At 41.6% G+C, this 17,355-nt stretch overlaps 1 protein-coding gene across 2 annotated transcripts in view; it reads right to left on the bottom strand.

Moving 5' to 3' along the window:
• tub (TUB bipartite transcription factor) overlaps window positions 1–17,355 on the bottom strand; it is a 92,270-nt gene that overhangs the window by 6,912 nt on the left and 68,003 nt on the right. The window contains exons 3-9 of one of the 2 annotated variants that reach the window (XM_007887536.2): window positions 16,728–16,890; window positions 10,905–11,039; window positions 3,841–4,005; window positions 3,227–3,348; window positions 2,522–2,713; window positions 1,600–1,712; window positions 1,211–1,325 (exon numbers count right to left, since the gene is read on the bottom strand). In XM_007887536.2, the coding sequence (XP_007885727.1) occupies window positions 1,211–1,325; window positions 1,600–1,712; window positions 2,522–2,713; window positions 3,227–3,348; window positions 3,841–4,005; window positions 10,905–11,039; window positions 16,728–16,890 (1,005 nt within the window). Of the gene's footprint in view, window positions 1–1,210; window positions 1,326–1,599; window positions 1,713–2,521; window positions 2,714–3,226; window positions 3,349–3,840; window positions 4,006–10,904; window positions 11,043–16,727; window positions 16,891–17,355 lie in introns of both variants that reach the window. The other variant, XM_007887537.2, reaches the window with a different exon arrangement.

The raw sequence follows: 17,355 nt of genomic DNA, 5'->3' as shown, positions 1-17,355 counted from the left end.
TACAAGAAGACTGGATGCTCATGATAAAAGCTTGCTTCAAGCAATTCCTGAAATATTGTTTCAATGAGATGCATTTGTAACTGAAATGCTGAACATTGTCCAGCGCCTTGGGACATCATCCCAACATGAAAGGCGCTTTACAAATGTAATCTTGTTGTTGTTGTTTGGATCCTCCAGAGAGGTTTGATTGTTGGCTTACAATAAACTTAAGGTAACCTTCTAGAGGCATCCAAGTGATTTCTGTCAGCAAAGTGAACCGAGAAGAGTAGTTACAAAGGAAAGAGCTGACTGATAAGTGCTGTGAGCAGCACACAGGGCTGGAGTCAGACAAATGTCTGGGAGATGGTGAAAATTGCCAACTCCTACCAGGATTGCTCATTACAGCTGTAGCTCAGTTGAGGATGTGTATTTCAGTCTAAATGCTGGAACCAGCAATTCCTTTTCTTTTATGGATTCGCACAAAAGGACAAATGCTCAGGATTCGTCAAGCTGAATATTTTTGCATCATGCTGTCAAAGGGAGGCACGAAAGTGAGGGTCAGGTTGTTGCTGGAGCGTGCAATAGACAGTAGAAATCTGGGACTTGTCAATCTCCACATCCAGCACCAATTATCCACTTGTTTCGGTGCTCACAAAAACAACTAAGATCAAATTGCTGAGACAGCTGCCCTGGTTACAGTCATCTCTGACTGCAGCCTGTTTGCTGGTAATAATAATAATCCTTGCATTTGATATAGCGCTTTTCACGTCGGGAGGACGTCCCAAAGCGCTTCACAGAATATACTGTAAAGTGAATTGACTGTATATTTGTGGGCGAACGCACAGCAATGTCCCACGAACAGTCGTGGATTGCAAATGACCAATTTATTATTGTTTTGTTTTTTGGAAGGAATATTATTAGGCGTGTGGAGTAAGGAAACTTGCCCAAGGTTTCGCCCTGACCTGCCTGGAATTGAACTCAGGTCTCTCACTTGCAAAGCGAGTGCTCTAACCACTGAGCTACACCACCTGGTACCCACTCTAGGCTTGTACTACACAAGTTTCCCCCTAGATATTACCACCTGAAATGCTCCACATCTACCTTCACTGATTTCTTAGTGATGGTTACAGCTGCATTGACAAAGGCCTAGCGATAGGATGCTGCTAACTTGCTTGCCCACCAAACCACAAAGTAGCGTAATTGCAAACAGAACTTTCAGAACAGAACTTACATAACATATGGCCGCGAGCTCCTGACGCAAGTTGCTTGCCTCTAAGCTTGAACTTCCCTTTTCGGGATTCACTCCATTATCGTACACTGTGAACTTGGTGCCCATTAAATTTGATCTGCAAAGCAAATGGATTGCAACCTTCTGAAGAAACCTTGCACATCTCAAACACACGCATGCCGGGCTCAGCCGATGTCATTATTCTAACCCACAATGGAACCTTTTATAAGCAGCGACAGCATCAGTTCCACAGCCAGGCGGCTTGATGCCTAACAGTACAGTAGAGTGTCCACTTTTAATAGGGCATTCCCAATAGCGCCATGTGTCTCTGACCTCAGACACAATCACATGAAGTGTGGTAATAGAAGCAGTTACTTATGGGACTGGCTTACCTCAGTTTGCCAACAAAGCTCTCTCCCCCCCTTGACAGGTCAGTGGGGTCGACAGAGATGAGGTAATTTGACGTCTTGCTCTTCTTGCGTTTCCTTCCTGCCAACAGGAATACCTGGGGAATAAGAAGGAAAGACACCGTCAGCACAGCCACAGGGAGTGGGACTGGTACAGAATTGATTTATTCGATCCTCACCAGAAAGAACGCAGGAATATGCCACACACTAATTGGCCTATCAACTCATTGGTAAATATATTTCCCAACCAAAACAGTCACAGTAGTTGCCAGCAAACACCTGGGAAGCATTTTGAGATGTTTGAATAAGGTGCTATAAAATGCAAAGATAATAAACAATAGAATTTGTAGAGAATCTCTAAAAAAAGAAGTTAGAAGCAAACTGGAAGGAGGGAGGAAGTGGGCGAATGTCTGTTCCTCTTCAAAGACAATATAATAACCTCTTCCCTACTTCCAGCACAGCTCTAATATTTCCAGCTGAGAAATCCCTGTGATTCTGAGTGTTTGTTCACTTTGGTTTACAGCCCTGCCTAAGAGGCTCTTTGATCTTCAAACCACTTCCACTTCTGCTTTCACGACTGCAGTTAACTCGCCGGATTATCGCTGTTTCTCTCAGCATTTTTAAGAGCTGGATCGTGTCTTTCCCCCCACTCCCGCTCAATTCCTTTGCTCAAATGAGACACGTTCAGCTCTTGGAACTGCACCTTGTTACAAAGCAATAAATCCGGGAATCACCATGTTTAAGCCCTTCTTAAGCCCTCGCTAATGTTTCAATGTCCTTTTGAAGCTAGGGAACCCAAAATTACATACAGTTTACAGATTGAATACATTCTGTACCATGGCAAATGTAGGTTGAGATCTGAAGGACGTTTGTAACTTGCGGTAAAGCTCTCGGATTTATTTCTGACCTTTTTCCCATCATCTCTTTCCAGGTGGAGGTAGTAGGTGGGATACATTCCCCGATCCATCCCTTTCTTGTCCCTTGTGATGCGGCATTTGACAGTGACTCCTTGCGGAGATGGTCTCAAAGAAAACTCCTCAAGGTCGTCGACATCTATCAAAGCATCGTTGCACGGAGGGGTTGAGACGGAGGCTGCTTCCTGAAAAACAAGTGAAAGTTCGGCACTATATCAAAGAAATATTTATGTGCTGTCAGCACTAAAACCACATGAAACTTTCCCATCTCCCATCACCTTTCCCTTTGTTTCTTATGCGTATCGGTGCTGGAGACTGTAATTTTTAAGCTTTTCCAGTGGAAACATCTAATGAAGTTCAGAGAAGGTGCAAAGCATCCGTATGACCTCAGAATATAAACTGGTGCAGTTCTGTATCATACTTACCAGAACCTAGTTTCACGCAAACCCATTAACATAGTACATCTTGGCCGTACAGCCAAGAACACAACAAACTACGGTCTCATTAACCTATGCTGGATTTCAAATCAGATCTCAGTTATAAAAGTACTGTCTTTGGGAAGTGCTCACTGTGCTACTTCATGGCATAACCAGTCACCCAGTTTACTCTTTCAGTAAAAATATGAATGGGGGTTGATTTAACAACAGTTATGAAATAAATGTCTTTTATGTTGAATTAGCTCTGTTTTCACCCCTCACCTTATTGGATTTTTTACTAGAAGCGGAGCCAGGCCTGGTGTTGCTGTTCAGCTGAGAGGAACTGGAGCTATCTTCATCTTCCTCATCCTCTTCCTCATCAAAGTTCATGCTGCTGGAAATGCCTGCAGAGGTCAAACACATGTGAGATTCGAAACTCAGACGAAGAAAACTGCACAAATGCAGATCACCCACAAGTCCAGGCTGCACTCAATCCCACATCCCATTGCAAAAGGAGCACCCATGAATTATGATGCCTTATGCCACATGGTAAAACATATACACATATAACACTGAAAGGCTCATTGCAGCTGCCTTAGACCGAGAAGTTTGTCTTTCAGTTATAATCAGTTCAGTGATCCTTTTCAATTAATTGGAAGCTGTCTTTGGGAAGTGCTCACTGTGCAAGTCAAGCAAAAATATATTGGAATCTAATTTGTACTACTTTATAATGGGATTCCTTAACAGGGAGCCCAATTTATGCAAGTGGAGAAATGCCGAGCCACGGGAATTCTAATAGGATTATTCATTAAGCAATCCCATTATGTACCATGATTTAGACCCCACTGTATGGATCAGGCTTCTCTTTCAAGAATAGGACAGTCTGAATGACTTACCCTTTTTCTGCATTGCGACTCTGAGGTCCTGCTTGGCTGTTTGCTGTGCGCTGGCCACAGGGTCTGTGTCATCATCATCGTTGCTGGACTGCCCAACGGTGAGGATCTGAACCTGGCTCCTCACCTCCTGCAGGTCATCCTGAAAGGCTGCAGGTCCATCGATACCTGCCAGGCCAGAGGACAGACTTCAGTCACTTCAATGTGTTACAGACTTGTCATCTCGGAGTGCGTTAAACTTCTACAGGAGGGAGTTTTACTCATAGAGTCAAACCCTAGTGTTTGCACATGTTAAACCTGCTTGTGTTACTAATCCTTTGGTGGAACCCCCTAACTGTGACAATCACCAACATGACCACCTCCACACCCGTCTGCTACAACGTGAACAAAGCTCTTGTATTAGATTTACCAAACTGAACAAGTAATGACAGAGCTACAATACAATACAAATTTACATTTATAAAGCATTCTTCACGTTGGGAGGCCGTCCCAACTCACTTAACAATCCTGGCTTGTTGCCCGAGTTGGGGGTGAGAGCTGAGGGGGATGGGGAGGGGAAAGATGAACCAAAGTGCGGTCAAAGAGGTAGATGGAACTTGAACAAAGTGTAGGAGGGAGCAAGTCGTGGCTGACACTCAATTCAATTCTCCACAAGCACATGCATGCCCGCACCCATGCATACACACACAGAGTCATTGCCAAAGGAAGCCTGGAACCAATCGGTAAACTGAAAGTTTCCACTATTGCAAAATATCGAATAATCGTCACGTCCAATCCAATGTTTAGAAAACGTGCTGTTCACATCAGGAGGACATCCCAAAGCGTTTCACACAGCTCGTTGGGCATCGAAGCTGAGGGGGTGCAGGGGTGGGGGAACTGATGAGGTAACGCACCATTCCTCTTCCACTGCAGTCAAAAAGCTTTGCAAGACTCACTGCCCAGGCTCCTACGTAAATAGTGGACACTTGGATAAAGTGCTGGAGGATAGACGAAAAAGGAATTAAACACCGACAGGAGAGAAGAGAAATAGGAGGAAGAGGGAAATTGAGTTCTCTTAGTGATTCTCATCAATTGTACATAAGACAGGTGTGAAATTCCGTAGGCAGATGTTAAATCAACTTTATGTCAAAGAAACACAATTGATTAGTTTGCTGTCAATCACAGCAAGCTCCAGTAAACACAGCATGGTACATTGGAACATCCATTGATGCTGCATTAGTGGTGGAAAGCAGATGAAATACATGACCTTCATCCAGATTTTTTCGTGACAGAAGATTTGCCAACTGCTCCTCAACCCAGTAATTGGATGAGATTCTAATCAAAGATTTTTACAGAGTCACACCACACAGCTCCCATTATTTTTTAAATTTCTGACTAATGATTTGGAAATCGATAAACATTGATGCAATTTGCAACACTCTTCAGCAAGGTTCATAAAGCCAAGTAAAAGTGCAATTAATCCTGTTTTTTTTCCGGCTGCATTTTAAGGGTTTCGCAAGACTAATCAAATTCTATTAAAAAGATTTCAAATTGTGATTCGAAGCTTACTGCTTAGAAGATCATGGACTCTTTTGTATGCGATGTAATGGCAAGCAACGACTCAGTAATATTCTTTGGATGTATTATAAGCCACGACTGAAGATAATAATAATAATCCTTGCATTTGATATAGCATCTATAAAATGTCTTCGAGATGTCTCAAAGCACTTCAAAGAATATACTGTAAAGTGACTGTATATTTCTGTGGGCGAAATAATAATACTCTTTGCATTTGATATGATGCCTTATCACATGCCAAGATGAGAAGCAACAGAGGCTGAGCTCTCAATAGAACAGTTCAAAGAGCTGATTAATGCAGCTTCTGTCACGATGCCTTTATCTTGCATATTCGCTAGTTTCTCTGTGCATATCCAGGAGGCATTTGACCAGTTGCCATTTATCAATCTGAATCAGAGATTGCTTTCTGTAACCCTGTATTTACAAGAGCCGATCGCTGTGAAATTAAAGGTATGGAAAAAGAAATAAGAAAACAGGCTTATTTAAATAATCCTTGCATTTGATCTTTCAGGATAATGTCCTATTTCAGGCTGATACTGAGGAATTCTAGGCACCACAAAATCGCACTTTAGGTATGAGAGGATTATGATTATATTTGCAGCCAAATAGATAGGCTTCCTCCTGTGAACATTTTGCTGATCATTTCAATGATCCAGCAAAACTTTGATGGGACACCAAACTTGTCTGATCCACGAGGCACAACCCACGTCAAAGTTGCCATATAAATGAAAGTTGTTGTCGGTGGTGGTGTTATTCTCTCAACCACTCTGCCTGAAAAGAGGACAGCCTGGGAAGACACAAAAACCCGGCACTTTGTGGGCACCTTGAGCAAACTTTGCTTGAAATGTTCTGCGGTAGATTCCATTGTTGTTGATGAAGTCCTTATCTCTCCAAGATCTTGAGTCAACCTCCATAAATTTCAATTCACTCACAAGTGCCTGAGTTGCACATTAGAATTACCACTAAACTTATCTACATTGAAAATTGTGGTGAAAAATATTTATTACATTTCCTGTCTAATCCATGGCTTCGCTGTTATCTTGCCTCTACCAGCCTCAACAGACATTGTTGTTGTTTAATGCTGCACCTACCTGAAAAAACTTCACTTCTCCCCATTAAAGCTCAAATGACACTGTGAGAGAGGGCTCGAACGTACAGAAAGAGTGTAAATTGGTCCTTCGGGGAACTTGTCTAGCCACTTGCTATAAATGGTTGATGTAGATAGTTAGTGACTTTGACTTCCAGCAGTTCTGAGCTCATTTTCCAACAAAGAACAGCAGGGAATGTCTAAAAATAATTCAGACAATCCCATCAGAGCAATGACAGCATTGAGTGGGTCCAGATTAGGTACAGTGCGATCAGACACAGGAAAAAGCTCTGTGTACTCTCTCACTCACCGTGGTTCAACTGGGTCACCAGCCAGGAGCAGCAGGGAGAGCAAAAGACTGAAAATGCAGGCAGCTGACAGAACAAAACCCCAAGCAACCTCTTCCCAAGCCCTCACCAACTTTCCCCTTGGCGGGGAGCCTAACCTGAATCAATGCTATATCATGATAAGGCGCTATATCAAATGCAAGAATTATTATTAAAGATGGCACGTCACTACCTGAAAAGTGAAGGAAGTATCTCTCAGAGTCCTGGCCAACAACGCCCCAGATTAAAATTGGTTATTCACTTCATGGCTGTTTGTTGGACTTGGCTCTGTGCAAATTGGCCACCTACAAAAATCTTACAGTCCCCAACTTTGCAGTGAATCCTGTGAAGTGCCTTGAGACGTCAACCTAACTTATTCACTGCTGTTGTGAACTTCTAAGCAGAGATTTTGATTCTGTTAACAGCATAATATTACATTAGTTGTGTATGATTTTTCGATTCTATTGTGTTATAAATTCATACAAAAACCTTATTCTGTCATTTGCTATTTCCACCTCCTTTTCTCCCCCTCCCCTATGGTTCTGATCCAGTCCTTTCATTTTCAACTCTCTTTCAATCTTACACTATTACATAGCAGCAGCTGTCAATCAGCGTTAGTCAAAGCAGAAAGTGGTTCAGGAGGGAGATTAAAAACGCAGAGTTAATTAAAACACTGTCATTTTCCTTTGGGCAGATTATGGCTAAGGGGTAAAATGGAGTAAAATTAGCTTCTCTTTCAGTTAGGATAAATGAGCAAGAAAATTAGATCACTCCAAACTTAATTAGCTCCCTAAGAGCAAGTAATTTAAAGAAAAAGTGTACATTCCTTTACTTGAAGATAAGAGCCTTTTCCATTTATGTGGTGAATGGTAGAGGAATTCAACTGTGTAAATACAGTGTAATACCGTGATGTGTAAAAGATGTAAATGGGTAATAACTGCTGGGCCAGTACAGACTCAATAAGCAATAACACTGGCATTAGCATCAATATTTGTGCAGGAACATATGAAAACAAATTTATGTTCCTTCTAACACATGCACTGGATGACATTGAGATGGATGGACTTGATGCAACTGTTCCAGGCATTTCCTTTTGCAGATGATGATGTGCTGTTGGGGGACTCACCTGGGGATCTTGTGTAATACATTCATCATCTTGAATACTAGGCCACTCAGTGGCATGTGATGGTGGATAATAATCCTTGTCTTTAATATAGCACCTTATCACATTGTAGAGATGTCTCAGATGCCCCCCAAGTGCCGCAATATGGCTCCAGAAGGGACCCTGAAGGTATTTACTGGGACATGATAGGGCATCAGTACCAATTGCCTGTTGGTATCTGGTGGTTGTGATGGACCTAATGGTTTGCTTGGACACTGTCCTTTGAAGGGCCAAACTCTTGTTGTTTTCATCTCTCTTCAATGATTAGCAAAGTCCTAAAGCTGGTTAAGTTTCTGGCATATAAAACATGCATCTAAATGGTACTTCTGTTGTGGTTCCGGGTTCCTTCACAATGGGCTGAAGGAAACTCTTCTGCTGTATGTCAAGTCCAGAGCCAAGATCTGAGGTGGATGTGTGGTAAATGGAGACCCCAGGACAGAGAGGGAGGGCTCTGACCTACAGTGACCTGTCTCTCAATGTTCTCAAGGGGGAAAACTGATCTGTTTGGCAGCAAGTATAAAATAGCCTTCGCAAACATAACATGTTCAGCAAAAAAAATGTTTCCTTCTTGTGTTTTTGTAGATGGCGCCCAAGCTAGAATGCAGTCTGTGCAAAACCCAACCCAGTAAATAACAGATGCCATATTATGCCCATCCTATACACCTACCATGTTCCCTGAACGACAAAGCCCATTCAGTACAACAAATCAGATACTTACTTGAGCTAGCCTAGAGCACACAGCCACACAAAACATCTGAGCATTTAAAAACAAAATTGGAACTTTTCAACCAAGCTGCAGGGGTGGTAAGCATTGGGAACCATTCATGGAGTACCTCCAAAAAATTCCCAATTTCCCGTATACCCAGCCCACCCCTGCACACTGCACTCACCTGGTTCTGTGCTGGAGGGATGCGAGGAGGTGGGTCTCTCAGTGGTTCAAAGTCTGAGAGAGGATGCCCGTGTGCAAAAGGCTGCTCTACTGAAAGTAATTATTAGGAGTAAATGCCATTTCACAATCAGCCATGTGTAAATCTATATTAAACCTGATCAAGTAAAAGACAGTGGACTGGGCAAGTCATGGTAATATTCATCGTGGGAACATCGTTTGAAAGGTGAAGCTAGACATAGAGTTCTGAAATTATAGAACGTTTGAGCAGCCTTCCTTCAATTGAGTCTACTCCTTTGCTTGTAGCCCCTTCCTCCCCTTCCCCGAGTACCTAGTTCCTGGGCTGGGAAGGGAGAGAAACAGGACAATAGCGATTCAACTGCATGGAGGTTTTTGCACTTGAGAACAGTGTTATCTGCCCATATGTAAGAAATCGCCATCAGTTTGAATCCAAAGGCAAAATGAGTTGGGTTTTTAAAAGCTATTTTGCCTTTTCCTAGCCAGACAGACTTGCAAGTTAAAAGAAGTCTAATAAAGGTTTAACATTGCCAGATGTACTCAGAAATGTGGGATTCTAGAGTAGGTTAAATTTTATCTTTGGAACAGACTGCACAGTCATTCCAGAGCAACAGAGTGACTAAGTCACACTTATTCAATACAAATGTTTCCCCAAGGACCAATTTTAGGGACACTCTGATTTTTATTGCATCTAAATGGCCTGTCAAGTACCTGCCTGAGTTGTAGATGTTCTAGTGTACCGGTATGAATGTAATTAGATTGATTTAGGATTTCATTGCACATGGGTTCATAGTGACCGGGATTTTGAAAGACTAATCCAAACATGAATCGTCATCCCTAAGGTCGTTACCTAAGCATCGACTGATGACTGGCAAAAATAATGATAATAATAATCATTATCCTTCCATTTGATACAGCACCTTATCACGTCTTCTAGATGTCTCAAAGCGCTTCACAGAATATACTGTAAAGTGAATTGACTATGTTTTGTGGGCAAAAGGATCAAAGAAAAGCAGCAGAAAACCCCCCTCTTCCTCCTCTCCAACCTCGCACCCCCCTCCACCTTTTAAATGCAGGGTAGAAGAACCTTTGGGGAGTGGGCAGGGTGCAAAAATTTCACACCAAAATGCTTCACTGCCTGGTTGTCAATTGTCCTCTTGGGGGATTACTGTACTGTTTTTATGTTAATGAATATCCTTATCACGGTTGACATAACTGCATGGTTTGATCAGCATCACCAAACGTAGGCCATTCAAAGCTTTTAGACACAGGTCATTGGCTATTGGGATGAGGTACACCTTTAATTCTGTCAAATTCTGTTGTATTCATTCAGTTTACATTGAACTTCAATCCCCGGTAGATCCATGGAACTCGACTGCCATCGGAGTCAAGAGATTTTGCAGGTCCACATACCAAACTAAACACTAATAGTACAGCAATAAAGCTACTCAAATGGTATCTGTCACTTTACCACTGTAATACGATTCCCCAAATAATAAAATAAATGCTTGCAATAAAATTTAGATTAAAAAGAAAGTAAAGTCAGCGCTTTAATTCTGGTTACCCATTGTAACTTACCCTCATTGTCTTTTTATTTCTTTAAATGTTTCCATTTTCTACCCAAATTGAACGTTTATCTACAAAGCACACAGTCACTGCTAATTACAGTGTAGTCCGTGAAGCACTCTGAGACGTCCTCCCGACGTGAAAGGCACTGTATCAAATGTAAGGATTTTCATTACGGTAGTATTTTTTCTTGCCAATATTGATGCTCTCGATCGCTCCCTCCCTGTTCTCTACCCTGTCTCTCTAGCCTCTCCTGAGCCTCCCAGAAACACGAACATCAATCTGGATGAGTTAACGCGTCCTCTCTCATTCCACAACACTCAGATTGTATGTTGAAAGGAATGTTAAAGGGAATCCATTATGGTACACTTTGACATTGCAAGCAAAGCATGCTGATTTGTTTTCACTGCGGAGACAAGCAGTCTGCATGCAACGCTAGTTTCACGCCAGTGGCAGCAGGCTGACCTTTGTGTTTCCCCTTTTTCTCCTTCTTGGTGCTGGCGGCCTGTGAGCCTGCAGCTGCAGACTTTGATTTTTTAGGAGGCTTTGGGACTTGCACGTCTGTTACAACCTTTACATCCTCCTGTTCGGCTTCTTGCACTGCTGCACGCCAATATTTGGAGGTGCGGAGGGGAGGGGAAGGTGGGGGAAACAGTAGAGACGGACAAGGAACAGAGGGGGAAAGAGAGAAAGAGAGAAGAGCAAGAGAAGAGATAAGGATAAAGCAGAGGGGAGATGCACAGGAAAATGTAAACAGCGGAACAGTTTCAATAGGCTTTAAGTAAAGTGCAACTGCTTGGTTTCACAGAATACTCTTCCTTTATGGCAAGATCGTAAACGTTCTGAAAATGGAATAGGCAACTGCATGATTATTTTATTGATTTTCAGACCGTGGGGTGATTAGGAGACACAACTAGTATGCATGAGTGGCATAGTCATTCTCAATGGACACTGGGTTTCCTGGTGGTAGGCAGATGGATTTTACAGAAAATGATTTACAGCTCTTTCCCCCTCACCCCTCCACCTCACCATCTTTTCTCCAATCTCTGGCACACATTGCTGGCTAACTAATAGCTGAAGGTAGTCAGGGACTGCTATTGTGCACCCGCACATGAGGAGACACGCTCTAATTTAAAGTGGAGAACATATGCTTTCCTTCATGAAATTGAAGGAAGAATCTGACCTTGATCCAGACATGTCTGGGTAATGTGGCTGTCAGCATAATATCTGTGGGCGTGGAAAGTCGTACACTGAGCCTGGGACACGTTTTGTGTAAATGTTTAGGGCAGAGAAATATATTGAGATATTATGAAAGCTTCAAAAAAGGAGACCCAATTATTCAGAAAGTTAATGGGTTCTAATTTAGATTTGACTCTAACGACTCTGAAATTAAAGCAGGTAGATCACAACAAAGGGATTGCTTGAATTCTTTGAACATGTTGGGAGCTGTATTGAAACGATTCTGAATAATGCAACGCTTCACAGGTGACTGATCAGAGGCTTTCTCTGCTAAAGTGTGAAATTAGAATTAAATTGTTTGATTCCATCTGTAAACTGCTTTAGACGTTAATGCGTCTGTGGTTACAAAACTGCAAAGCACACATTTCCTTTTCTGTGTTTGTTCGCCCACGTGGGTACACATCACGATTCCACATGTGTCCAAACCAGTGCACCACACATGTGCATACCAGTACTCAACATGCAATATCACACGGGTACACACCAGTATACTCAATACATATTCTAAAGTGTATAGAATGCTCAGGATATGCTTCATGGGGCAAAATCTTCACTACAGTCTCTCCAGCTAGTCTCATTTTGAAATAGCATCTCTCCTTAACAAAGTCTTACAATCCCCTTTTGCCATCAAAATCTTACTTAATTTCACTTCATTGGGGAAGGTGTTCCACATGCTAACTGCCCTCTACATAAAGTAATGAAGCTCTAAAATATCTATTCACCTCCCCCTCCTCTTTGGAATTTGCGAACATGGCCTCCTGCCTGTGGACCTCTTCACCATATTGAATTAGATATTGGAGTCTAGCTTAGTCTTTGCTTCATGCCCCCTCCTGACCTGATCGACCATCAGTGGGCAAGCTTTCAGTCAATCTGCCCCCTTCCTCTGGTACTCCATCCTGGAGTCTCTCCCCAGCTTTAAAGCTCATCTTCATACTTTTCTTTTTGGTCAGTTCTGTGAAGCACTTTGAGACGTCCTCCTGATGCGAAAGGCATTACATAAATTGTTATATTATATATATATATTCTACATATAATTGTTGTTGTAATAGCTTATCTGACCTTTTAGGATCCAGAATACTTCGTAAAATCATCCCTCAATTGTCTCTTCCCCAATGTAACAGTCTTAGTTTCTACAGTCTTCCTTCATAACTTTCACTAGTTTAAGCTATGTATTCATTAAGTCATCCTTAAACCCTCTGTAACACTAAGATTGTCAATACATTACATTATATTATGTACTACAATAGTACAAATCCCTTAATTAACAATGTACAGATTTAATACGTCATTAAATCAATATGTTTTGAAAAAGGTTCACCACATCTTAGCTTTCTATACTGCAGTGACATTAACAACTGATGGATATCATTAGGATTAATAACAATTTCACTCTCAAGTGAAGAACGACCTATCCTCCCACAGTTGTTTCAACATTAGCAGGGAATCTGTCTGCCGAAGCCCAGCCTCCAGCAGGACACTCCAGTTCACCCTAAGCCTCTATGCCATGAACCATGCTTAAGAGTCAATACTTGTAGTGGAGCTATTTTCACAGTCACAAAACAAAGGAGTGCATGTTCATACATTGTGCTGATTTGTTTTTGTACCCAGCTCGTATGGGAAAAGAGTTGGTAGACAAAAGGCAGGATTCAGACTGGGAGAGAAGACAGAGCAAACAGGAATGCGGAGAATTGGTTGACATGTCCTGCCTCCAGTTTAGAAAAGTCTGAATTGGCAGTGGGATGAGACTGACCCCCATCATAATGGCTGAGTTGCAAATAAAGGGAAGGTTTCTCCAGCTTAACTTTGCCTGTGTAAATGAGGTTTTGGCCATCAATGAACAATATGTGAATTACTAGAAATTAGCAGACCAGGCCAGCCAGTCTGGGGCCATTTGCAGTCTATTGCATGCATCAAGTAAACCAGTTAATTGCAATTTCCCCAAGAACAAGTTAGTTTCCAATCCAATTAAATGGTAGCTGCCATGGATTAGACAGCCACCTGCATAGCAGTCCAAAGGTGAGCCAGTGTCACTGTGGAGGTAAATGTGTGTAAGTGGATCAAACAGAGGTTCTGAAATACTATCCTGTTCATTTCATGCCAGCATTGCACAAAGCTTCAGGGATATGCTTTTAATATTTATTACTCGGATTCAATGGTCACATCACTTTCTAACTGGTAACTATTGTTGACTTCATTTTATTCATGCACCGCTGAGTGAGAACTCAAGAGTGCAAATGCAAAGGCTGTGATAAAGAGGGAGCATGAAGAGGGAACATTTGTGACGAAATACACATGGCAATGATATAAACCGGAACAAAAAGTATAATTGTGTCAACTCCAAACAAAATCTTTGTGTTACAAAAGATACATTGCCCCCTTCCGTCTCCAAAAAGAATTGAAAAAAAATGTGTGGATTCCTTCTCTGGATATGTTTTTTCCTTGTGAGGCAACTCCTTTCATTGTAGTTTCTAACACTGAAATTTACCATTGTTAAATTAATTATTCAGTTGTATTGCTGCCAGACTTTTGACCTGCAATATTGCAGAAATCTATGGAGTGGGTGTCTCGTGGTTTCTGAAGTGCATTGAAAGAGCGGCGAGCACTCAGTACAGTAGAAAGCACATATGCAAATAGCCTTAGCATTTGGATTTATATGTAAATTGGGCCCTATTTATAAAGTATGGCAGAACGATAAGACACAGTGTAAAATCACAACCTCTGCATTTCACTATGAGTCAGAAATATTACTTTTCCATTTAAACACTAATTTTCAACCATCGTTAACACTTTCGCTAGCTTAAGTTATCCTGCAATCACTTTCATTGTACTTTGGAGCAATGGTAGGGATTTGCAAATATACCTGAATTTGATTTGGGTCAATTTGAAATCAGCACCCTTGAACCGAATGTAACCGCGATACAAATCATTCTCCAAAAGATGAGAAGAAAAAGAAATTGGTTATTTTCCCACTGATTTCTGAGGAAGGAAGGAGTGGACAAAATTTTGCACAGTCTTAAATTTTAAGGCAATGAGAGATTGGGGCCTCTCTTGCCCATTAATGCCAAGCTGTTCCATTTCCCAACACAATAATCCCTGACCTTGAAGACTATGATGAGTGATTGAGCTAACAACTCGTTTCACTGGCACACCGCAATTTACTGCCTAATCAGGCACAACAGCTTAATTCATTTTCTTTAAATAATGATTTGAACTCTCATCACTAGTTTCTTCTCTCACTGTTTCACTGCACTTGATTGTTGATTGTGGCACTCAGCTCCTTGCTGTCCATCTGTGATGTACTTTTTTCTGGATGAGAGATAATACTGTGGGAGAGCTTAATGCCTTTTTCAAATCTCAGGAGCGCCTGGGTATCTAACCACAGATGTTTTCTCGTCATCTGGATGGTCACCCATTTTACTGTTAAATTTAGCCTCTATGGTTCACTAGCAACACAGATATAATTCTCAAACTCATGTAATCCTCTTTACACTAAGCAGAGTTCTTATTTACTAGGAAATTGTAGTTTTCTCCCACTGTTCTACACACAGTGTGCCCTGCAGAAAATGTGCACATTTGTTCTACAGTAATATCCGTCAGATAATTGTGAAAATCATGCAGAAAGAGGACATTAATGAGCATTAAATTAACACAGAAATGACAATTTTGAGAAGGATTTAAATCAATGTGGTGCATTTTTGTTCCTGGAATCAACAGAACCACTGTTCATGGTGCTGAGCAGAGAAAACTGGTCTGTATCCCAAGCTATAGGCAAATCTGAACCAATGCACAGACATTTGGGTGTATTGGAAAACAGTGTGAGATGCTTAATGAGGTTCTCACAATGTCTCTGGAATCTCACCTAACCCCCATTGGGTGTTCCTGTACCCTCCCCCCCCTTCTCCCCATTTCGGACAATGTCTTTATTCTTTATTCCGTGCCTTTGAAGATCCATTTTAGTTATCATCAAAATAGTATTTAAGATTTTACTGCGCTGCAAAGACAATCTGGGTCAGCTTTAATGTAATTTAAAAGTAAATCCAATTCTCTGAAGCTAGATTCTACTTCCAAACATTTCATTAATAAAATATTGCTTCATAAAAAAAGTAACAAATTGTTGTGAGATGAAAGCTTCACATTATTATATATAGCTTTACTGGTAAATCTTATTAAATAAGCAGTTCAGTTGAACCTGAATTGTGCGCCAAATTCAATTATCCCCTTGGAGTTATTCCATTATAGAGGATAATCAAGGTTCCTGATGAGCATGAGTTGAGAACACAAAACTGCTGTAAATTTGTCACTAAATCAGCAATCTCATGTTAACTGGCTGCAAAGATAATTTGTGTTATTAAATAGAAATCTCACCCAGGTACTGCAGACGTGTTTGCATGAAGTTGAGGTAAAAGCACAATTCTGGGGCAGAGGATTGAAAGCTGAGCTCTTCATTATCCTATAATTTCCATGTTGCAATTACACCTGTAGATGCATGAGTGTAACGTAAAATTCACAGTGAGGAGATGCTGATTCGAAAGTGTCTCCAACTCTGCTGAGACCCACTCAAGAAAATGGTTGCAGTGATGGAGCTGATATTCTTGCTCATTATTTCCAGTGAACTTAATATTATGGTGTACATTTCTCAAAACCTACCAGTGCAGGTCTCCTGCCTGATAACCATAGATGATTGTCCAGGAGTTAAATGTAGCGGGTAAGTCAGTGAGTGTGCCTGATCAAGTTACATTGGTTACTAACCAGGCACTGCAATTTTCTCTAACCCTTGGACGTGTGCAGTGGTGCTCCATGTGTTTGGTCCAACAGAGGTAACAACAAAGAGAAAGGTTTATTTGGAGTCAAAAAAAAGTTTGCTATGACGATTTTACTTCACAAACTATCGCAAGCATTAAATTCCTGATTGGTGAATATTCGTGACATTTTTGTGCTATTTTATACCATCAAACTGTACATTGATACCTCCCCCAGAGTCGCCCGAGTCTTGAGTTAATTGGGTTTGTGAGCTTGGGCATGCAACAAAGTGCACAGATACTGACGTACCGTGGTAAATGGTGCTGCTGTTGCTGTTGAGATACGATTCGACCAGAGGCGCCTGCTCCTCCGACTGCTTCGTCCTCCGAGTCCGTGAGCGACCGTCCACATTTGACTGGACCATCAGGGGCTCCTGCCGTCTCTTCTTTTGCTTCTGCTCCAGCAGCGCTCGCTGGGGGATAAGAGGAGAAAAAAAAGGCCTTGAGTGTTTGGGAGGGAAAATTTCCAATAGTTGTGATTGCGGACAGCTTGTTCATTTGGGGCAGTTTCCCAATGAACGAAAGGTAAGAGCACAAGGTGTCGTCCATAAAGTGACCTTTGTCAATTATCTGATTGAGATTATTTTACAGCCAACATTCTTAATTCTCCATTCCCTGTCCTCTCCCTGATATCATATTTGAACTAAGTGCTTCAAGACATTCCTTTCTACACGAAAGGCACTATGAAAGTGCAAGTTGTCATTGAATGACTGATGGGCTGGCTCTGTCGTGATTGTGCCTAGCAGATAAAGACATCTTTACTCAGCCTGAATATTAATGCGCATAAAATTCATTTTTACTCGAGACCTGCATACACTGTTCCAAAGTTAACTCCTAAGCAGCAAGAATCATTGCACCAGTAGCTGAATTCTCTCAGC

The sequence above is a fragment of the Callorhinchus milii genome, unplaced genomic scaffold (assembly GCF_018977255.1).
Source record: "Callorhinchus milii isolate IMCB2004 unplaced genomic scaffold, IMCB_Cmil_1.0 Scaffold17, whole genome shotgun sequence".
Taxonomy (NCBI): domain Eukaryota; kingdom Metazoa; phylum Chordata; class Chondrichthyes; order Chimaeriformes; family Callorhinchidae; genus Callorhinchus; species Callorhinchus milii.
The sequence above is the reverse complement of the archived record's forward strand: the minus strand, read 5'-3'. Positions and strand labels throughout refer to the sequence as shown.